At 49.2% G+C, this 23,337-nt stretch overlaps 1 protein-coding gene across 5 annotated transcripts; it reads left to right on the forward strand.

The window, feature by feature from the left end:
- TFAP2A (transcription factor AP-2 alpha) lies at positions 1-22,808 on the forward strand. Of its 5 annotated transcripts, XM_058555288.1 has the most exons (8): positions 3,017-3,712; positions 9,485-9,538; positions 9,682-9,919; positions 13,011-13,062; positions 15,103-15,334; positions 17,223-17,341; positions 19,250-19,391; positions 21,114-22,808. In XM_058555288.1, the coding sequence occupies exons 1-8, from the start codon at positions 3,663-3,665 to the stop codon at positions 21,400-21,402; spliced, it is 1,176 nt and encodes a 391-aa protein (XP_058411271.1). In that variant the 5' UTR covers positions 3,017-3,662; the 3' UTR covers positions 21,403-22,808. The 5 variants fall into 5 exon arrangements, with proteins under 5 accessions (XP_058411269.1, XP_058411267.1, XP_058411271.1 ...); XM_058555286.1 differs by lacking the exon at positions 3,017-3,712 and adding an exon at positions 1-346 and having other exon boundaries at positions 9,485-9,919; XM_058555284.1 differs by having other exon boundaries at positions 3,016-3,712; positions 9,485-9,919.
- The last annotated feature ends 529 nt before the right edge of the window (positions 22,809-23,337 follow it).

Below are 23,337 nucleotides of genomic sequence, written 5' to 3' on the forward strand. Positions count from 1 at the left end.
TGGTCAGGGACTGACCGGGAAAGCGGGTTGGGGCTGTTGGGAAAAGCTGGAACTGATGGCGAGATTGCCGCGGCTATAAATCCATCACTTCCCAGGTCAGCTCTGCGAGGCGCTGAGACTAGGGCTGGCGGAGTGCATTCCTGGGCTAGTGCGCATGCGTCAGCAGGTAGCAACTCAGCTCTTTATGACCAGGTGAGATGTTGGTGAGCAGGTAAAAAAGGAGGATTTGCCTAAGCGATTCCAGGGAGCGGGCCCGGCCGAGCCCTACAGCCCATGCCCGGCGGGGACCCGTCGCCAGGAGCGCCGAGCCGCGATGTCCATACTTGCCAAAATGGGGGACTGGCAGGTACGGGGGTTTGCCTTGGCTGGGGCTGAGGTGGGCGGGGGTGGAGCGGGGGAGGGGGCCGGGAGGGGGAGGCGGAGAGGAAGAGCCTTGGCCCAGGGCGGGAGAGTCGTAGGTGAGGCGCGCCTGGCAGTGCCCAGGAGTGTTCCCGGGAGAGAAAGAGGACAGGAAAGACGAGCGCAGGCGGAGGCCGCGGTGCTGGGGGCTACGCGCGCCGCGGGCGGGCCGGGAGCTGGAGAAAGTCCGGCGCGCGCTCCACAGGTGGCCCCGGGGGTCACTTGCGGTTTGCGTTACAGCGGTCCTCCCCCACCCCAAGGAGAAATAGGGGTAGATGACTAATTCAGGAGGGGGGAGGGCTCAGGGCGGGGGTGCGGTACGCCGAGAGGAAGCTTCCCTGCTCGCTACCCCTTGGGTCTTGCCCTAGACCCCAGGGCTGCGCGTGAGGTGGGCTTCTGGTGCACCTGTCTCTCTTTGTGTCTCCAAGTTTTGGTGACCTACGGGGAGTGGAGAATGAAAAGGGGTCCAGGTGGACGGGTCGCGCCGGCGAGCATGTTCTTTGGGGTAATACTTAGACTTTGCTCAGTTTAGCTTCTCGCTCGGTCCGCTTCCTGAAGCCAGTTTTCACAGCTTGGGCTCCGGATGGGGGTGACTGGATGAGGAGTGAAGGGTGAGTGATGAGGCAGGAGGTCTAGAATTTGCCGAAACCAACGCCTGCGAAACTGGGCCTTACTCGGTCTCCGACACCACAAGGCCACCTAGGCTCCAGATCCTGCCCTCCCGGAGCCCGGGGCCCCGACCCCGGCAACGGAGGCGTTCTTCCAGCGCTCTCCTTCTACCTTCCAGACATTTCCCCTACGGGAACCAAGGCAGCTCTGGCCAGGTTGGTGAGGGTAGCAGCCTCTCCCCTGTCGCCCATTTCATAATGGGAACCGCGGGGCCCTCTTTTCACCCCAGCCAAGCCAGGCCTGGTTAGGGCGAGATTCTGTGTTCCTAAAAGCCTGCGTGGCGATTCCAACCGAACGCCCCGAACTTCCCAAAGAAAAGGAGAGCCCTGCTCCTTCTGGGGCAATTTCTTTCGCTTGTTTCAGATTTAGGCCATTGCAAGTAAAGTTTAGAGAAGTCCCGTCTTCACTACATTCCCTGGAATCGGGGAAAGGAAGTGCTTTTGCAATTTTTATTTCTTTCCTTGCACTTATTTTTATTAACCGTGGGCTCTTTTATACTTCTCCCCCCAGTTAAATCTCACTAAGTGCAATTTCATCCCCAAAGTTTGACTAACTTTGTGGTTTAAGGATGCAAATCCCTCACCAAACACAAACCCTGGAAATCTACACCTTTTTCTCCCTTGCCCCTTTGGGCCTCAGGGCCCTTCTTCCTCCTCTTCCCTGGAGAATGAGGGTAGTGAAGACTGGGGGAGTTCTTTGGCGGAGGTCTTTGGAGTTTTCTCCTCAAGCCGGGCGAACTTTGCTGCAAAATTCCTCGGCGGTGAGAAGGCGCCCGGAGCGCAGGCTCGGCCTAGGTCTGGGCCTCCAGAGGGCCGGACTAGGGTGCGGAAGCTGCGAGATCCCGGCCTGAAGGGGAAAGGAGTGAATCCTGGGCCTGGCTCCTGCGGGCTCACAGTTTGGCATGTGGTGGGAAGACTAGATCTCGGGTGGGGCAGGGGGATTTGGGGCATGGAGGGGCCGGATCCTCCTGCCTTGGCCTGTTGGGCTCCTAGGTCCCACTGGGTGGGGACAACCTAAGAAAATAGAGTCATTCTGGCCCCTCGCTGTCTCCTTGTTTCTGTTGGTGTCCCTGTTACTCACACAGATACTGGCTCTTCCCCGGACGCCCCCTCCACGCCAGACCTGGCCTGGACCCCCGACCCCTACCCCCAGGCCTGGCGCTGCTGTCCCGGGTCTGGCGATGCTGGAGCATTGACATGCAATGAAGTGACTTGTCTTGGTAATGACGCTCACATTAACGCGGCTTGGCTGGCTCCAGGGGCGACTGGGGTGCTCACCCGGCCTTTCTTCAGCGCCGGTAACGCGGGCGGGCAGCACGGAGCGGGTAGGCCCCAATCTGCACCTCAAAGGCGCCCTCGGCGGGAGTACAACAACAGTTTAGCAGCCCCGCGGGTGCGGAGCCGGAGATCTGCGGGGCGCGGGTCAGCAAGACGGGAGCGGTGAGTGGAGAAGATGAAGGGCCTTAAATGCCTTCCCTAGCCCACAAGCAGAAAAAAAGAAAGCGAAACTTAGAGTTCCCTTAAGCACACTCTGGCAGTATCTGGGGGTTGTAAAATCCCATGCTCCCAGGCCTAGGATTTGGCCTAGAGATCACGCTCTGCGGCTGGCGGCCGCGGCTGGGAAGGTGTCAGCGCTCCCGGCGGCCTATCTCCCGACTTCAAGCCGCTGCGTGGAGCTGCGGGCCCGAGGGCAGCTCCGCAGGGTGCGTGTGCTAGCACTGGAAGCTGACCATTTTCTGGGCAGAGTGCGGTGCAGAGCCGAGAGCTGGGTTCAGCCAAGCAACTGTGCTAGTGTTCGGGTGGGGAAAGGGAACGCAAGGGAGCGCCCAGGGCGTTGGGACCGCGTCCCTCCAGCTCTACCCATCTTTCCCCCCTCCGCCCAGCTCTAGCCTTCTTTCTAACTTTTGGGGGGCCTCTGGCCTCCTTTGCCTGGCTTGGGGAATTTGCTGCAGTCTTCTGGAGGGAGAATTGTCTTTCCGCAGCTTTGAGGGGAGGGATCCTTCCTCCTGTTGCCTTCCTTCCACCTGTTAGGGAACGCTCGGATTTGGAACAGCCTGCACTGCTCTGCGTGGACGCACTCTGGAAACCTGGGAGGATTGGCGATTTGCAAGAAACAGGCCCAGATGGAATCGGAGGGCGTACTAGAGCAACTCGGAGGCCAGACCTACTATTGTTGGGGAGTTTTCGATCGTCGAGAGGGAGAAAGACAGAAACTTTTTTATGGAGGACAAATGAGGAAGCTCAGCCAGATAAATTAATTACTCTGTATTTCGAAGGATCACATCACGTCTTTTTTTTCTTTCTTCCTTAAAAAAATTCGCTGAAACAGAAGAAAAAAATATAAAGCCCCAGTGGGGCGAGCAGGCCCCTGTGTGGAGCAGGAGATCTAGACTGGCCAACATGGACGAGAGGATGGCTCGAAGGCCTCCGGGTTCCGTGTCAGCCGGGCACTGCGCCGCCAGCGCGCCCGCGTTAGTAACATCACCAAATCATGAAGGAAATCTCCTGCTTTAATTAAAAAGGGGGATCTTGGGAAAACTGGAGCAGATTAGCACAGCGAAGAGTTGGTTCCCAGCGATTTATTTTGATGCATGCATGACACAGCGCGCACATGTCGGTATTTCGGCTCAACTCCAGAAGCGACTGTGAGTCTCCATAGGAGTTCTGTATCTGTATTCTTGTCCACATCGCACCCAGGAAACCCTTAGCCCAAACACCACGTTGAATTATCAGTCGGCCCTAGCTTTATACAAACGAGAGGAAAATCATTTAACCCCTGGAGCTGTCAAGTAACCTCTTCAGGGTACAATTTTTATTTTACACGGGGCAATTAAAGGATCGCAAACCCCAGCCGAGCGACTGGAGCCGTTTGGTAAAATCTCCAACCTGGGGGGAAAGCGCAAAGCCAATAAAACTCCCAAAGCGCTGCGGCCGGAGGTGGCGGCTGCCGCGAGCGGAGGCGATCTCTTTTGGGGCAAAAATCCTGGAGTAACTTCGCCGGTCTTGGTTTGGTGGTTATATTTAATTGCGAAAGGGATAATAATTTCTCATAAAATTGGACAGGGCCGAAAGGACAGCGCCGTTAGTGGCGGCAGGGGTGGGGGAGAGGTGCTGGAAGCCGGGCTCGAGGAGCGACCTCTCGGACCCTGCGCAATGCCTGGCTTTTGCGGAGGACGTCTCCCGCGAGGAGAAGACGGAGAGTTAGAGGAATGGGGTGGAATGAAGGGCGGGGGGGCGGGAGGCGGCGCTGGGGCAGGGGCGCGCGGCGGGGCTCAGGGGAGATTTCGTCGGCTCACAGGCAGGCGTGTGCTCTAGAAGCAAGTTCGCGGCTCGGAGAGGCCTTTATACCTGGGTTGGAGCGGCCGGCGGCAGATTGTGGTGCTGGAGAGCAATTGGACTATTGTTGATATGCTAATGAGGCGATTAGGCCGTTGGTAAAGAGCTGGAAAAGGGAAAAGTTTCTACCATTAGAGGGAGATCTCCGAGCGCACACGGGAGCTCTTTCCTTTCTCTCCTGCTCCTCCTCCTCACCCTCCTCCTCCTCGCCCTCCTCCTCCTCCTTTTTGCCCTCCTCCTCCTCCTCGCCCTCCTCCTCCTCCTCTTCGCCTCCTCCTCCTCCTGCGCTCACCGCCGGCAGCCAGCACTTTGCGCTTACCCAGAGAGTAGCTCCACTTGGGTGCGAGGCGGACAGGGGGCAAATCCGTTCACGCCGATCCATGAAAATGCTTTGGAAACTGACGGATAATATCAAGTACGAGGACTGCGAGGTAAGCGCGGCGCTGGCTCAGTTATCCTTGCTGCGGCAGGCTCCGAGCTCTACCTTCCCGCTCCTCCTCCTCTCCTCGCAGCCAGCTGCGAAATGCAGGTGGGACAAACTTTCCCCAGCGCAGCGCCCGCCTCTCCGATTCGCCCGAAGAATGTAGGGGAGAAGCTGGAGAGGGAGGATGTGGATGGTCCCTTCTTTCATTTCCCTCCTTCGAAACCCGTGTCCCACTTTCCCCATTTTTCTGATCAGTTTTGGCTGTGCCTAAGAGTGGAGCTAAGAGATGAGCATGGGTTTTTGAAGCAGTTACTGGCAATTGGGCACACGCCTCTGCACTCTGCGTGACTCTCCAGCGAGATTCTGGGGGCCCAAGTCACCAGGAAGAGAAAGGAAAGAGAAAACCCCTTTCCCTCTTTAACATCCTCTCTACTCTTTAATATTCCTTCTTTTATTTATTCATTCTATCCTTCCTTCCTACCCTCCCCTCCCCCTTTCTAAAAAGGCTCTCTTCTCTTTGGAGAAGGGGCCGCACACTTCGCTCTGAGCTGAGTTACACCTCCCAGTAAGCGGGTTCAATTTGGAAACACTCATCTCCCAAATTGCCACGGGGCTTGCTCCAGGTACTCTGTTATTCAAGAAGTTCTAAACAGCTTCTCCCTCTGAGCTACTTGGCGCACCCCTGGAGTGGGGGAGGAGGGCTGCACCGCACGGAGCCTACTGGCCGCCGAGTCCCCACACGTCTTGCCCTGCAGCCGCCCGGCGCTCGGCTGCGTGACCGTGGGAATCCTGGCGAGGCTGCACACGATCCCTGGTGCCGGGAGCCCCCGGAACGATAGACCGCGCCGCTTTGAAGCCCATTTTAAAACCCTGGGTTCCCGAAGTTCAGTTTCTTGGGGCAGCCGGGGGAGCCCCAGCACCACCCGTCCTGTCCGCTCGCGGGAGGCGCTGGGAACGGACCTGGTGGCCGCTGCCCTAACCTCCCTTACAGCTCCTGCTGAAATGAGCGGATGAGTCACGGAAGGGGGTGGGGAGGAAGGCCCGCGGCCCAAGATTACCTAAATAAATAGGTGGCTGTCCCGGCTTTTGCTATTTTTCTTTTCTCTTTCCTTGGCTTGCTTTCTTTCCGGCATTTGGAGCCGAGAATGTCAGGCGTAGAGGTCTGTGCGCACGCAGCGGCAGGGGTCTTGTCTTCACTTGAAATCAGAACCTGAGTTTATGTGAACGATATGTCACCGTCCCCTTCCCCCTCTCCTTTCTGTAGACTATTTTAAATCTTTCTCCTTTCCCGTCCCCCCCCCCCCCCCGGCCCGCTCTGTGGATGGGGCACCGGGTGATATCCCGCGGGGACGGGCTTTTCTCGGGGGGCTTCTGTCGTGCACAGTGCGGGCCTCAGAGACCCCACCAGACCAGTCGCTTTGTTTTCAGGGCTGGGGAGGTGCCCTTTGCGAGCTGGTCTGGGTGAAACTGAGCCCCTTAGTTTCCCAGGGTGAATTGTCCCAAGCCGGGCTGTGGCCCGAGGTTCGGGCACTCACTTTCGCGGAGGCCCAAACTTAGCTCCGGGCTCCAAGCCCTGGGCGGGCGGGGTCCAAACCTCCGCGAGGCGCTAGGCGCCTATGGAACCGACGGGAGAGACGATGAACTTGCACCCCCAGAGAGGGACCCTGTGGGGGCGCGTGTGAATGTGTCTGTGAGTGAGGCAAAAAAAAAGATGAGAAACAAGAAGGAGAGGAAAATAAATAGAGTGAAGGCTGTTTCAACAACTTTGTGGTGGGCGAGCGCCGGAGCAGGGATTTCGGGTTTCCGAGCCGGCTTGGAGCTGTCTAATTATGTCGGGGCTCTGCAGGGACACGCAGCAGGCGAAGTGCCGCTTGTTCTGACAACCCAGCGGACAGACTGGCAGCGGCGGCCGCCTTGCCGCGCTGGGAGAGAGCGAGCCGTGTCATCTGGGGGGGCGTCGGGCGGGAGTGGCCCAGCCAGTCGGACGGGTTTGCGCTGGGAGCCGGGAGCCCGTGCCAGCGGCGCCCAGGCTGGGCCGCCCTGCGTCTCTGCGCGCCCCTGGCCGCGTCCCGGCTCTCCCTCCCCGAGCCCCTGCCCTGGAGAGCCACGGGCAGGGCGGCAGCTGCCGCAGAGCGGACGGCCCCGGGTGTCCGAGGGAAGCTCGAGTGGTGGCCGAGGCGCGGGCCGGCGGAGCGGGAGGGCCGGTCCCGGGCGGGGCGCCGGGCCATGGAGGAGCGGCGCGGCAGCGGGCAGCCGAATCCCGAGTCCCAGGCACGGCTGCGGAGCGGAGGAGCCCGCGGCCGGAGAGGAACGGGAAGCACCCACCGTGCCGAGAGCCCGATGAACGCCCGGACGCAGTCGCCGGCAGCTCCTGCCCGCGACACGCGGCCCCCGCGCTATCCCGAGGTCTGCCTCAGCCTTTTAGGTCTGATTGTCCTCGCTCGCTTCCTCTCCCCCTCCCCTCCCCCGCTGCCTCCCCCTCCGTGCGCTCCGGCTCGGCCCCCTCCCCCTCCTTCCCTCCCTCCCTCCCTCTTTCCCTCCCTTCCTCCTCTCGGGCTCTCCCTCCTTCCTCCCTCCTCTCTCCCCACTCCAGTCTCTCCTCTCTCGCCCACACTTTCTTTCTCACACACGCACGCAGACACATTCTCCCTCTCTGCGCTCTCTCCCTCGGTCTCCCTCTCTCCCTCTTTCTCTTTCACTTTTGCATGCCCTGCAACCTTTTAAAATGTTGCCCCTTCCCTGTGATTCGCCAGACGCCGCGCCGCGGCCCCCCGCGCGCTCGCCCGCTCCCTCTCTCGCCCGCTTTTTGTCTCTCGCGCTCCCTCTCCCCACCTCCGATTTGCTACACTGAGGCTCCCGTCAATGGACTGCATTGAGAGCCGGCTCCGGCGCGAGTTGCCTCTCCGCTTCACGCTCGATTTCCAGGCATTCTTCCCTTATTAAGTATTCGTGTAATATTAATAGTCATGAATATCTGCTATTAGGAAGCTCCAGGAACGCTGCCCAGCGCGGTTATTAGAAGCTCAAGCGAAGCCGCCGCTAAGAAAAGAGGGGGAGACACGGATTAAGGAACACGCACACACACACACAGACACACACACTTTTTTCTTTTTCCTTTTTTGGGGTTTTTCCTTTTTAAAGGAACTTTGAATCATAACCGATCACGGCAGGATAGAGACCGTGGGTTCGACCAGCTGAAGGCGCCGCTCGAATCGGTGGTTCAAGTTCGGATGGACCAGAGCGGGGCTCCAGTGCTCGGGGCAGCGTCGGCGCCGTGACTGGAGTCCTGGGTGGCGCGGGGCTTCGGCGCCTTTTGTGTGGGGCGCGCTCGGGCGGCGGGGCAGCCAGGCTCTCCAGGCTTGCTTGTTTTTTTCCACCCTGACTCGTTACCCCAGACTCTTCGCAGATGTTAGTTCACAGTTTTTCAGCTATGGTGAGTCCCATCCCCACCCCCATCCCTGTTTCCTTAGGAATTCTGTTCTGGAAACCTGGTGCTGCGGAGCGGCCCGAGACCTCGCGTTTCACGCCCAGGTTTCCTTCAGGGCAACCCCTTTCCATCTGCATTTCCCTCTTTCCTCTTTTCTCTCGCTCCTTTCCGTTCTTAAATCGAATGCCTTACCTCCCCCGCCTCCGCTCGACCTCTCCCGGCGGACAGACCTACCTCACCGCTACTTCCCAAGGCGTTTCTCGCCACCCTCATCTTTATTTCCTTGCGTCTTCACTTGTTCCCGAGATGTTCTCAACATCTGATGCTTAATCCATCTGCAGGAAAAGCGCGGCCCGATGTGCCCCCTACCCTCGGGGCCCGAGGGTTCGCCTTCCCTGGAATCAACTCTGTTTGCTTGTTTTGCAAGCGAATTGCAATAGAGGAACATAAAGTCAGGCGTTTCTTCTGCCCTTTGGGGCTGGGGTGGAAGGGGCGGGGGGATGTTGCTCCGCGCCGGGGTGCACCTTTCTCTTTTAAACCCAATAAGGCTGAATCTTTCTATTTTAAACCTTGACTCGACGTCCCCCTCTCCCCATCCATATCAAAAATCGACTCTGTCGAGAGAAAGGCTCCTAACTGAGGAAGCGGAAAAGACAGACCCCCAACCTGCAGTTTAAACCTTCTTTAAGCTGGTAATTTAAACGTGTGCTTTCGTTACAGCCCCTCTACGAAATATGTTTCTATTTAAATAGTCATGAAATGGTAATAGTCTTTGAACGTGTATGATTTTCCTCCCCAAATAAATGGAACAGAGTAAACAATAACGCAGTGGCAGGCAGGTTCAAATCCAGGGAAAAAAGAAAAGGCCGCTTCTGCTGTTTAATATTTAGTAGGAATTTTAATTTTGCTTAAGGGAGGTTTCACACTGCAGCTTAACGGGCTGTATTCCGGGAGGCCCTTTTCTGTCTTTTCCCCCTCTTTGAAAGAAAAGCCTAAGAAGAGTGTCTTATGCCGCTACGTTTGCACAATCTAATTCCCTGCGTTTTTGGAAGAGCCCGTCTCACTTCTGGGGTATTTTCCGAAATGATCAACGTAGAGCTCATTTCTTTCGGCAGCCTGCCGATGGGAACGGGCGGTTTCCCACGCAGTCCTGCGGAGTGGATTTAGTGCACAGCTGTAACTCGACGCCTGATTTCTTATTCTTTGCCCCTTCCTCTCGCTCTCTTCTAGGACCGTCACGACGGCACCAGCAACGGGACGGCACGGTTGCCCCAGCTGGGCACTGTAGGTCAATCTCCCTACACGAGCGCCCCGCCGCTGTCCCACACCCCCAATGCCGACTTCCAGCCCCCCTACTTCCCCCCGCCCTACCAGCCTATCTACCCCCAGTCGCAAGATCCTTACTCCCACGTCAACGACCCCTACAGCCTGAACCCCCTGCACGCCCAGCCGCAGCCACAGCACCCGGGCTGGCCCGGCCAGAGGCAGAGCCAGGAGTCTGGGCTTCTGCACACGCACCGGGGGCTGCCCCACCAGCTGTCGGGCCTGGATCCTCGCAGGGATTACCGGCGGCACGAGGACCTCTTGCACGGCCCTCACGGGCTTGGCTCAGGACTCGGAGACCTCCCGATCCACTCCTTACCTCACGCCATCGAGGACGTCCCGGTAAGAAGCCCTGTGGGAGGCGGAGAGGGAACACAGCCCCTACTCACCCAACCCCAGAGAAGGTACCCGGGACACATGGCCGCTGGGCCTGGGTTTTCCTCAATGGCATTTACTTTTTCAAAATCTCATTTTATTTGGGGGGTGGACGCTTTGAGGACCCACATAGACAACCAAATTTAAAAATTTAAAAGTAGTTGAGAGTTCTGCTCCTAGAACAATGGTTCCTGAAGCTCCTTCAAACAATGCCTGCATTACCACTTCCATCAACAGAGAAATAAATCCGACAAATGTCACCATTAACAATATCTTCCCCTCTCCAGGACAGTAAACTGTTTCGATTGGGAGAGGATCTAATTCCACCGCTGACTCTGGCATGGGGATTTCTCCCTGTCCTGAAAAAGATGTTAAATTCAACCGAAAGAGCTCATTAAATGCTTTAGCAATTTAAAAGAAAGTGTAGAAGATATACTAAGAAAATTATTTTTAGTGGATTTTATAAGTACCTGTGATATCTAAAAGTTGTGTGTATATCCTACTCTGATTAAAGAATAGTTAAGCACAAATCCGAGCAGAGGGACATTAAAATGAAGCCTTCCTCTCTTCCTAGGGGTGCTAAGTGCTGACCTCATAAATCATTAGCTGGGTTCCCAATGCCTATCAGAACCTGCGACACCCCATATTAAATTAAATGTTCTGAGACTATTGGGCAATACATTATTTGAGTTCTAATCCAGTTATCAATAAATGCAGTTTAAAATGATTTCTAAATAAGCATGGTATTAGCACATTTACTGTTTACAATGCAAACCAGGCTATTGATAATTTGAAAATACTTTCTGAAATTAAATTTAAACCAGCATCTCTGCTTCAATTCTACATACTTATGGTTTCCTCACAACCTTCCTGAAATAGAGTTAGAACAAACCAATAATTTTATTAAAGCTGTAAAGGCTCTGTTAATGCTGCTTTTCTTTGGAGAGGAAATGTATCTGGATGTGATTTTTACTAAAATGCTATTTCAAATTACTGCATCAAATATCGCAGCAATATGTCCGTTGACAGTTTAATGATTACTGCATTAGATTGCAAAGAAAATGGTCAGATGAACTTACCTGCTTGCTTGGTGAATTTAAAGCATTATTTAAGTTACATAGGAAATTAGAAAATTTATTACATTTCTCATTTGGCCCAGTTAATCACTGAAATTTTTGGTTATGTTTAGCAGCCTTGCATGGAAAGCAGGAAAGTAGGCACTTGATCCAATGTGGGGTTTAGTAATCATTGTATGTGTGTGTGTGTTCATACATGTCTTTAGAAACTGATACCAAACAGTGTATTTCTTGGGAAGTGAAATGAGAGAAGCAATAGTTGAGAAAAGAGCAATTAAAAAACAAACCTGGAAGTTGTGATCATTTTAGTTCCCCTTCCCAAAGAGTCTCTGAACCCTTTTCCTGGTCTGCTCTTTGGAAATATTTGAATTGCAAAATAACGTTGCAAGCTTTTGGAACTACTGTGAATGAGAATTGCTCTACTTTGCAAAAATTCCAAAGTGGCTGGTGTGAATTCTTAACACCTATATAGTTACTCTTTCTGGTGAAATTGGTCAGTAGGAGAAATTAACCAAAAGATCAAATAAAACCAAGGAAACCCAGCTGCTGCTCTTCCCCCTCCCTCCCCCACCTTTTAAGAAAAAAATTCTTTCAAAGGAATTTGGGTCAGGAAAAGGGTTGTTTTCAATTTTCCCATTGCTGCAACAGTTAACCTTTAATACGAATGACTACTAAATATTTAAGAAAATCAAATCAATGGTGAAAATTATTTAATCATTAATATCTCAGTGGGGTTTCAAACTTAACAGTCTTCCCTGTATGGACAAGGTCTAGAAATAACACAAATAAAAGTATTATGCCACACTACATTTACTTTATGGGTTTAGGGTGCATGCATAAAGGGATCATATTTCCCCATATAGTTAAAACACAAGAACTGCAGCAGTAGTCATTTCTGAACATTTCTCAATTTAATTATACTTAAATCCAGAAGCACTTTAGGCAAGTTACAAATGAGAGCATTGAGTATAATAAAACCTGTAATAAAGCAACTTAGTACCATCCACCCGGAATCATTGCGATCAGGCACAATTAACAGGAGCATAAATCCAAGACAGAATGGAAAATGTTTGAATCAGTATTATTGTTGGACAAAGACTAGAGAAGGAAGTAATAGTTTTTTAAATGGTAATGCCTGTGTTTGGTAACGATTGCAAAATCTTCTATCTCAGCAGCCCTGGTGCTAATTTGTAAACACAGCCAGACATTATATTGCCTGTCAGATTCTGCATTAGAAAACATGATTTCATTTTACTTTCTAATCACGTTTTGACTCCAGCACACACGTATACCCATCCATCTGTAAAAAAAAAAAAAAAAAAAAGACAGCAACAACAAAAACCCCACAACAACAAATCTGCTGCTGGACAACAGGAAAACAACCTCAAAGGTTTTTGGTTTTTATCGTGTTCATATTCCTATCTGAGAACCAGTTTAGGCAATAGTCTTTTTTTTTTTTAATTATTTTCAGTTTTCCGTAAGTGAAGGTGCGTGTATGTCCTTGTTCTTTATCACACTACCTAAAACCGTCCCAACACTCCCCTGGTCCTCCTGCCTCTGTCATTTCTATTGTGTTTCTCTGGCTTTTGCTGCCTGAACACTGGAATCAATAAAGTCTGAAGCCGCTGAGATGCCAAACTAAAGCTAGGTGTATTTTTAAACGTTGACTGACTGTGAGAAATATTAGGTGCTCCAAAACTTGATTTAATTTCCAAAGAAAGTTTTAGTCCCATCCCCACCTCCTTCAAACGTAGATTATTTGCTAGGGGAGGAGAAATTGGCTGTGGGTGTGCAGTGAAACCTCTTGAGTTGCAAAGCCCCAAATTCCAATAAGCCAAGATGAGATGTTTATATATAAATGTCACTATATGGGAGGGGGGAATTTCGATTCTACACCTCCCCCTCGCCCCATCTTGCACGGAATATTCATTTCCTTTTGTTTTGATTATTCACTTACATCCATGTGTATCCTTTTGTTGCAGCATGTAGAAGACCCGGGTATTAACATCCCAGATCAAACTGTAATTAAGAAAGGTAAGCCATTTCCTTCTGCATTCCAAGCATGTCCTTACAGGCATAGTGCTATTTAAAAGAACTTGCAGAGCTGTATTTATTTTTTTCAAATAGGATTTCCTAAAGGCTCAGAATTAGCAAATAGATAGGCATAGAACAGCAATGCTTAAATGATCGGTTTTCAGTATGTTAGTAACACACTAGCTTTGTTCTGATTCATGAGTTGACTATTTAATTTAGTTTAATGATATCTGGACAAACACATGAAATGTGTAATAGGTGAACTGATTTGGAAGTGGCATTTCAGTTTTGAAATGGCTTAATAGTGAAATCCATTGTGTGAGTGGCCATGCGTGTTAAGAAGTGTATAATGCTAAAATAGTGCAAATAATTTCATATTAATATAAGGACAGATGATAAAAAGACATAGCACTCCTACCAGAGGAAAAAACCTTTTACGTTCTTCAATTTAATTTCTCATTTGTCATTTAAAGGTTTTTAAACTTTGTGAATTAGGTTAACAAAAATTTGGCTTTTGGTTAAAATTAGCATTTTAAAGATGTCAGGATTATTAGCATAATTGTTCAGAGCAGAAATTGTTGAAAAAAGTGTCAAGTGATTTGGATGGATTTGTAATTTATATTGTTCAGTGAGCAGAAATAAAGTTTACTGGATAAAATGCTATTCACAGGAGCTTTTTTTTTGTTATGGTGGCAACGTTACACTTCAGGATTCTAGGCACCACCAGAGGACGATGCTATATAAAACTGTTCTCATTTCTAACCCCAATCAGTATATTGTTAGCTAGTTTAAAGTTTCATTTTTGCATCTGTGAAGTCTTTGTCACGTCAAATTAGAAGTGCAAGGGATAAATCTTAAGAGATGCTCTTTCCAAGTCAACGTGATAATTGGCTCTTTTATTAGTAATCTCTCAAGAGTTCGTTTAACTCCTATTGTCTCCATTAGCCTCCCCAGAGCTATTAATGTCACAAGTGATCTATCCAAAACCTAGAGCCCCCCAGCTCCCCATACCTCTAGAATATCCCCATTAAAGAGGGAGGGGTACTGTGATGAAAACGTATGCATATTATTATATATGTCTCCACGTGGAATTTCAAACTATAAATGCATACCGTACTTAAATGGTTGTGAATACATCTGAATTGCATCGGTGTTGAGAAATGTAACACGTTAGTAGGCTTTCTGCTGGCCTTGAATTTTTTTCTAACTATGGTGGGTCCAATAATGAAGAGCTTATGATTTTAACTAGCAAGAATACATCCTCCTCCCCTTCCCAATGAAGACGCTTAAGGGGAGAAGCATTATTAACTATTTGCTCAACAAAAGGACACACTGCTAGTCTTCAATGGTAGGCCTGTTTATCCTTCTTCCTCCCAGTTCAAAACAGGGGTTGGAATGGATTTCCAAAGCTGGAGTCTTTTTCAAAACGAAACATAGGAGAGGGCCTATTTATCAAAAGGATGGGGCATGTGTGGTGTGTGACAACAGAATGCGCCACTTAACAGCTTGGTGCTTTAACTGAAATGCTCATTTACAGGCTGCTTCAGCCATCTAAACTCTCGGCTGATTTTAATTTTAGGTCTTTGAAGCAATTTCTGCCCAACATTAAGGCCCTCGCCCCACAAAAGCTCCCAAGTACACATAGCTTGCTCTCGGTTTGCAAACGTGACTCCTCTCCCGCACCCTCAACCCGTGCTCCAGCACCTCGTCTGGGGCCCACTCTCATCGGATGCTGAGAGCCGAGATGGTCACAGTTTCACCAGCATCTCTAGGCAGCACCCTGAGGCTACAAGGGCCCGTGCAGAAGCACAGGCCTGGCTGGGGGGCGGGGTGAGGCGCGCCGAGGTGCAGAGGCTCGATCCCCAGGACGGGCACAGAGCAGGGAAGAGGACAGGAGGTGCGGAAAGAGCCACAGGATTTTCAGGGCTGGGAGAAAATCGGCGGTTGCGGCGCAGCCTGGGCTTGGCTCTGGCCGGCGTCGGGCAGAACTTGGGAGGGACCCGCCACGCCCACACGCGGTCTCCCCGTCTGTCTCCGCAGGCCCCGTGTCCCTGTCCAAGTCCAACAGCAACGCCGTCTCCGCCATCCCCATTAACAAGGACAACCTCTTCGGCGGCGTCGTGAACCCCAACGAAGTCTTCTGTTCAGTTCCGGGTCGCCTCTCGCTCCTCAGCTCCACCTCGAAGTACAAGGTCACGGTGGCGGAAGTACAGCGGCGCCTCTCACCGCCCGAGTGTCTCAACGCTTCACTGCTGGGCGGAGTGCTGCGGAGGTGAGGCCCGGCGCGGCCCGGCCTGCCCCGCCCCGCGGCCCGCGGCGACACTGCGCCTGCGCGGGGCGGCGTCGCAAACGGGCCTCGCGCCACTGCCCTCCCTTCGCGGGAAAAGAAAGGGGCGGGAAGAAGAGCGTAGAACCGGGTGGGTGGGAGTTGGGGGCGGGGCGAGGCGGTGCGCGCCTGCGCTCTCCGCCGCCTTCCCGCGCGCTAGGGGTTCTGGCGCGCGCCGAGGGGGCCGCCGCGGCGCGCTCGTCGGGCCCTCCGCCCCCTTCGCCGGCTCACCACGCGCACGCGCAGCACGCTGCACCGCGGGCTCAGTGCCGGCCGCTGCAGCCGCGGGGCGCCGTGCAGCCGCCTTTTTCCTCGTCGCGCGCACCTGGCAAGCTCTGGAAAACTTCCTCTTAGGCTGCTCCCTTTGCCCTACCTGCGTGTAGGGTCTTCGACGGTAACCCGCCGTCCCTTGAATAGGGTTTTAAATAGAAGATAGCGGCTTTCTCATGAGTCCGCGCGCCACGCCCCCCGGTCACTGCCACCTCCGGGCAGACGGCGACACCCCTTGCCCAAGGGACACTCATTAATGTTTCCGATGTACTGCGGCCCTGAAGTGTGCCAGGCAGCGTGCAAGGCACGTTTACGTGCATTATGTGCCGTCGTTACTGTCAAATGCATGTTACCTACATGGCCGGGGATTCTCATCTCCCGCGAGGTCAGGATGATTCATTTCCTAGATAAGATTTTTTAAGGGTCTGCGAGGTGAAGCCCCTTCCCTCACGGCAGGTTTCTCCCTCCTGTGGGCTTCATCCTCCTAGGGATCCACTTGACGTTGTGAGTGGTGGGTCTTGTGTTGAACTTTCCCAGATAATATTTTCTTTTTATTTTTAAATAAGAAAGTAGCCCCAAAACTTTATTCCTTTGACGTTTATTCATTTATGTGTCTACTTCTGGACTCATAGTTCTGCTCTGATGGGTATATCCCATATAAAGCCGATGAAGTCGTTTTTGGAAGGTTTTACCATCAGCTATTCTAATCTTTTCGTCCTCCTTCACAGTCATCTTGCTGTCCCTTTGTAATCTTTCACTGACACAGATCTGAATCAGCCCTCTGCCTTTTCCACCCCTTCCCCCTCCCCAATATTGGAGACTGTTTACCTAGGGGAGTATAATCTAATCCACACAATTAAAGAGCACTTGAGTAGGGAATAAAATCTGAAATTAATTAATTTGCTGTTTTATTTAAACAATGTATCTTAACCACTTTCTGATTATGGGAGTCTATTTAGACATCTATTTAGAACTGCCTCCATTGTCTCTGAAATCAGTGAAATTTTTAAAGGCTGATATCAGCTTTTGACATTTCCATTTAGGCTGGTGACATGGCATGTAAACAGTTGGTGAAATGAATTTCCCATTGGGGCTAAAGCCAGAGCAAGAAACATGAGAGTGATAACTTTGGTTACTCTGAACAACCTAATAGCAGATCTTGCAAAGACAATTTAAAGACCTCGTTGGGATTTGTATGATTGTAACAACAGGGAAAATATATGGTAATCAGTTAAATTCAAAAATACCTCAAACCATAGAGATGGGAGCTGTGTTTGTTTGTTTGTGGTACTTCTTTAGACAATTGGGAACTCAAAACCTTCCAACCTGCCACGATAGTCACAATAATAACTGAACACAGGGGGTGCTTTGCAGTTTCACAAGCTCTTACCTCCTATGATCTTTCCCTACCGTTCCTTCCTAGGTTTCCCTCCCTTAAATATCTTGGGACCATGGTTCTTAATGTTTAAAAGCACATTTTAGGAAGTTGTCAAAATGACAATAATGTAATGCAGAACAATCCAGTGTTTTCTAAATTCCTTTCTCGCATATATTTGTGAAACAGGGCGAAGTCTAAAAATGGAGGAAGATCTTTAAGAGAAAAATTGGACAAAATAGGATTAAATCTGCCAGCAGGGAGACGTAAAGCTGCGAATGTCACCCTGCTCACATCACTAGTGGAGGGTAAGCGAGTCCCCTTGCTAACAAGAAGGGAACTGTCTTCTGGGAAAATGGATAATACTGAGTGGCCAGATGTTGGTTGTATTCTGTGTCAGTTGGGCAGTTTCATTTTTTCCAGAGACTATAGCTGGAAGTGAACAGAATTTTTACATGTCAAAAAACTATTTGCATTTACTCCTATCTTCCCCTCCTGTTCCCCTCTGCCACAAAATTACACCTCCCTCGCCCAATTCTGACCTAAACAATGTGAAAATTTAAGAACTGCATATTCTTCAAGTTCCTGTCTCCTTTACAGAGCTCAGCAGTAAATCACTTAAGCTATTCTGACATCTGTGTTTGAGAAATGCGTGACCATTACTTCCTGAATTAATTTGGGAATCTTTGACCTGCATCCTGATTTAAGACCGTCCTGAAAGCTAAGGGTTGTATGCCCTTTTAGGTTTTTGTTTTCCAAACATATGCTCCCTTATCTTTCATTTAATTGTGCTTCTCTACTGGAGGGGAAGAAAAGTGAGCAATTTTAGACTTTGAATTGTTTGGATAGGAAAAGAAAAAAGAAATATAAGCATTGCAAAAAGTTTCTCCTGGCGGTTTTTTAACACACACACACACATGCATGAACACACGTATACACACACACTACCAAACGCCTCAAAACAAAAGCGAACCCTGTCCTCACTCCCTGCTCTAGATGCTGTTACCAGAATCTATTCACATCCTACTTCCTTTAGATTCCTAAGTTTTTCCGATACTAAGTTGGCTTAAGTTCGCATGTGCTGGAATGAATGCACAGCTCTCTTGCATTTTCCTTTGTATTCTGTTGGAAATATCTTATGCCAATAGAAAAAAAGGCATTTAAATTATCAGTAATACTTTAAAACTACCATTTATATTTAAGGAAGGCATTTTATCTTATTTACATGTTGTATTTGAGGAGATATATTTCAAGTGAATTCAAGTTCTAGCTTTGTATATAACCAAAAAATGTTTAAAACTATAAATTTGAGGAGGAATGCTATGAACCATTTGTTAATAGTGTCAAAGTTGATAATATAGCTGTTAAATAATAAGCAATTGTTCAGTGCCAGAAACTCAACTGCAGTAGCATTATATTAAAAATAATACCAGTACATAGAGAACCCGCTATCCATACCCTAAAAGAATTATATGCAAAGAAACTGGTAGTAGTGGCTTTGGGTGTAGTGTGAGAGTGTGTATGGGTCTGGGGGTTGCGTCCTGTAACAGCAAGGCAGTTTCTGGAGAACTGTTATTGTTTGTGATCCGCTCCATTTTATGGAAACAAGCTCTGCGCGGAGGGCTTTGATGCTCTAATTGGCGCATGCGTTCTTCCGGAGCTGGAGCTAATGGCAGGAAGCCCTGCAGTAAAAACCAACTGGTTCAGGAAATTAAAACCAAAGATTCGAAAATCAACAACACAGACAGACTCAGTGGAGTGACCCTCAAATCCTCTTGGTTAATCGGTTTGGATGAACAGATAATTATATGTGATCAAGTTAAAATGTAAACCCTTAGTTGTTTCCTTGCAGAAAAGCTCAAGGAGTAATTATGAATATCATTTATGCACGTGTTGATAGGTGTGAGGTTGGAATACAAGAAACACTTTAAGAGAAGTTGGGAAAATGTCATCGGATGGGGGATGGGACTGGAGGGTAGTGGACGGGATTTACATTTTCAAATCATGTTGGCCTTCTAGGACAAGTGGTCATTTTTCCTGATAAATGCATCCACCACATTCTACAGAGAAGGAGGTAAAATGCCTGCAATGAGAAAACAAGTAGTTTGTGTTTCCTTCAGCATCTGGGTTAAGAAAATAAGAGAGCTGGGAGGCAGTTTTGATCTCAACTCTTTTCCTTCTCTTTCACTTGCCTCTGTCCTCTTGCCTCTTTCCAGGAGAAGCCGTCCACCTAGCCAGGGACTTTGGGTATGTGTGCGAAACTGAATTTCCTGCCAAAGCAGTAGCTGAATTTCTCAACCGACAACATTCCGATCCCAATGAGCAAGTGACAAGAAAAAACATGCTCCTGGCTACAAAGTAAGGCATTTACCTCTTCGGGGTCTCTGTGTCTCATTGTCAAGAGAAACCAAAGTCAAAATCGTTCTGGTTCTCACTTTTCTCCTCTTTCGTTTTGTGTTAATCAGCTTTGTTGTTGTAAAGGTTGAAGTCATAACACAAATTTATAAACCATGACGTATTTTAAAGGAGGAAATACAAGTAGGATTGTTAGTGTGTTTCCATCTTTTCCCTCTCTTCTGCCCCACCTTCTCATTTAAAAAACAAAATGTGTGTGGAGGTGGGGAATAGTAGGGATTTGATCGAAGCTGAGTGTGGATTTGTGACTATGTTGTTTCAGAAAGACCAGAATCAAGTCTTTAAATGGGTAGCAGGCTTGCCTGTATCAGTTTTTGTCTTCCTTGTATCAGTTTTGTCTCCTATCAGCATGTTCTCCAAGGGCAAAGATTAGGCAGTGGCCTGCAAAATGTGCAAGCCAGAAGCTGGCCTAGTTTCAACCCTAATCCCTTATCCCATTTCTTGCCTTCCTTTCTCCTCCCTCCTTGAAAGTGCCACACACACACATGCACACACACAGCCCACAAGTTTTAGCCTACAGGCGAGATGTCAAATAGGTTTCAAAATGGCCAAGTTATATTCCCATCGGTGCCTGGGCTGAATAGGCTTCTCCAGGTGGTGTGTGAAAAGAAAATGACTGTTTGGATATGTTTTCTGGAAATTAAAAGGCTTGTTTGGAAGCCCTTAATTATCAAAGTTGGTGTCACAGGAGGGCATGGAACCAGAGGGCAGAGGCTGAGGCCTCAGGCGGGACAGTTTCTGGCCTGGGGACATCAGCTGGCCTTGGAGAGGGCAGCCAGCCAGTGTTCCTGTTCTCTCTCCTCCCTACCCCCTCCCCACCCCCAGGCTGCTGCTGCCTCAGGAAGGCCCCAGCTAGTCCTTGCTTCCCAGATTCAGAGATAGAGTTTCCAGTGTGCAGGCCTCATCTGTATTTCTGACTTCAAGATCCTTTCTGAAACTTTAACTTTTCCTCTTCCCTTAGCTTCCTAAGCACACCCAAAGTCACAATTTTCCTAGAGAATTTTTTTTTTTTGGTGTGTGGGAAAAGAGGTGGAATGGGACACTGAAATGTCTTTTTCTTCTTCCCCCAAACCAGTCTGAATTATACCCAAGCAATAGATTTTTCATGCCTATTTTTTTAAGGCACAATAATCTCAAAAAAAGTTTTGCCTTTCTGTCCACATCCAACCTGATTTGAAGGTGAATAAGTAGGGACTTCATCCCACAAACTGCTGCTGAGTTCTCTCTAGAAGAGCAGAGAAGAAGGTCTGGGTGATATTTTGAACAGGACAGCTGTTGGCTGTTGGCGAGATGCTTGAGGTTCTGACTCCTTGTCCCTCTTAACTCTCCTTTGTTTCTCTTCTAATGTGCAAAATGTTTTCCTGTGTCTAGGATGTTTGGTGTGAGTGAGAAAGGAGGGGGTTAGAAGTTTGGTGTAGCTGAGAGATGAGAGAGAGGGAGGGAGAGAGGGAAGCATTGGTGGAAGGAGAGATGTTTCAGTGGACACTGAGAGGTGACTGGATCTCCCCACATGTGGCCATCCCCAGTCTCTCTGGGGCCTTCGGGCAGGTGGGGGTCTGCTGGATCCTGGCAGAGGTAACTGCAGGGAGAAGGGTTGTCTCTGCTGCTGGTGCTGCCCACAAGGGAGCCTCATCTCTCTTTCTCTCTGCTCCGCTTGTGCTGTAGACAGATATGCAAAGAGTTCACCGACCTGCTGGCTCAGGACCGATCTCCCCTGGGGAACTCACGGCCCAACCCCATCCTGGAGCCCGGCATCCAGAGCTGCTTGACCCACTTCAACCTCATCTCCCACGGCTTCGGCAGCCCGGCGGTGTGCGCCGCCGTCACGGCCCTGCAGAACTATCTCACGGAGGCGCTCAAGGCCATGGACAAAATGTACCTCAGCAGCAACCCCAACAGCCACACAGACAACAGCGCCAAAAGCAGCGACAAAGAGGAGAAACACAGAAAGTGAGGTTCTCCTGCCGCCTCGCCCCTCCCGCGCCTCCCCAGCCCAGCGCCCGCCCACTCAGTCGTCCTGCACCTACGACCACCGGCAGGTGACAGCTCTGGGATCAGCACCCCCACTGCTGCTGCTGCTGCTGCCACTGCTGCCGCCGCCACCGCCGCTGCCGCCGTCAGTCCTCCGGAGTCTGGGGGACTGCTCTCTCCTCCCAGTGAGGCAGCCCCTGCTGACCCAGGCCCCTGCCTCAACTTCCCTCTCAGCACCAATTCCTCCTTGCCCTCATGTGGAGCCTAAGAGAACAGAACAGGCCGTGAAGCCAGCAAAGTTCTGTCCGAGTTTGTGAACCTTTTTTAAAAAAAAAAAAACAAAAAACAACCAATCAACAGCAACGACAACAAAAAAAATTAATAACTTTTTTTTTTTAGAAAAAAGAACGTAAAAATTAAAAAAAAAGTTACATGAGCTTCATGGGACTGAATCACCACCTTCCCTTGCATACTTCAGTTCACCTTGTAGCCATACTAAAAAAAAAAAAAGGCGAAAAGGATAATGACATTTTTATCAGTATTGTGAATAAACTTGAACACAAATACACGAAGTTCCATGTCATGTCTTCAATTGTAAAAGTTTTTCCTCTTCAAGGTAAAGCGACCAACTTGAACTTTCTATGGCAACACGATTCACAGTTATATAAGGGAATCAGTGTTCACGTCTCTGTATATATTTATTTATGTGTAATTTAATGGGAATTGTAAATATGGTGAGTCTGTTTTAAGCCTTTTTTTTTTTTATTTATCTGGTGATCTCTCGTTTACCTCTTGTTTAGTGGGTTTTGAATCTTCCCTATTAGTTTTTCATGTGGTTCATGGTACTTATTTAGAAATTCAAGGTTTGGGGGATTTTTTTTTCTCTGGGATTCACGAATTTATCCCTGTTGTAGCATGTTAAAGACAACAATGGAACAGCTGAACAGATACAAAAAAGTAAAATAAAATTTTATATATGATTAGTATTACCTTTTAGCTTTTCATTGAACTGAAAGAAAAAAGTGATATTGGACCCTAGAAAGATATTTAAACTTGAATGGTTTGATAACCCTTCTATGTAACGTGGGGAGAAAAAAAGTTTATTTTATTCCACTGTCCTCCCTTGAAACATCATTTGAGCAATAAATGAGTATTGTCTTTAAACCAAGGGTTAGAGATTTTTCCCCTCTCTCTTTTTCTCGCTCTCTTTTTTTTTCAAAGAACTTGAAACATTTGGGACCACCTGGTATTCTGTATTTTCACTGGCCATTTTGGAAGCAGTTCTAGTTGTATTGTATTGAGTTGTGCTGGCAGTAGTTTCCATGCCTGTCAATGTATCATAGTCCTTTGTTGCCCAGATAAATAAATATTTGATACGCTTTATGTCGATTTTTTTTTATTCAGTGGCTGTCTTTACCCAGGCGTATTTTTGTTCTTGGCAGTATTTTTTATTCAGTATGGTTACAGTAATTGAGTTTAACTCTCCCTTGGCAATTGCTCCTTGCAATAAGCAGCTGAACCCATTGTTTCCCTCAAGTATAATAAAAACTTACTTTCAACTTGGAGTTCAGAGCAGGGTATCATTTAGATATTCCACTGAGTCTGTATTCAGACAAATGACACAATAAAACCCAATGTATTCTTTTGGATAAAAGATTGTTTGTACTGCTAAAGGAATGACATACTATCTTTTCCTTACTAGAAACATTAATTTTATTATTAAAAATAAAGTTTTATTTTATTTATGTCGATCCTTTAGGTTTTCATTTGTGCTTTGGAAACCAAAACATAAAACCTTCACAACCAGACATTAAGGATGACAAGGAAGATGGAGAACAGAACAGAAGAACCTCCTGCCACCCCCCATAACTACTTTGGAATCTGTCTCAGAGGATAACTGAAATTTAAATTGTTAGTT

This window comes from Diceros bicornis, chromosome 14, assembly GCF_020826845.1.
Source record: "Diceros bicornis minor isolate mBicDic1 chromosome 14, mDicBic1.mat.cur, whole genome shotgun sequence".
Classification (NCBI taxonomy): domain Eukaryota; kingdom Metazoa; phylum Chordata; class Mammalia; order Perissodactyla; family Rhinocerotidae; genus Diceros; species Diceros bicornis.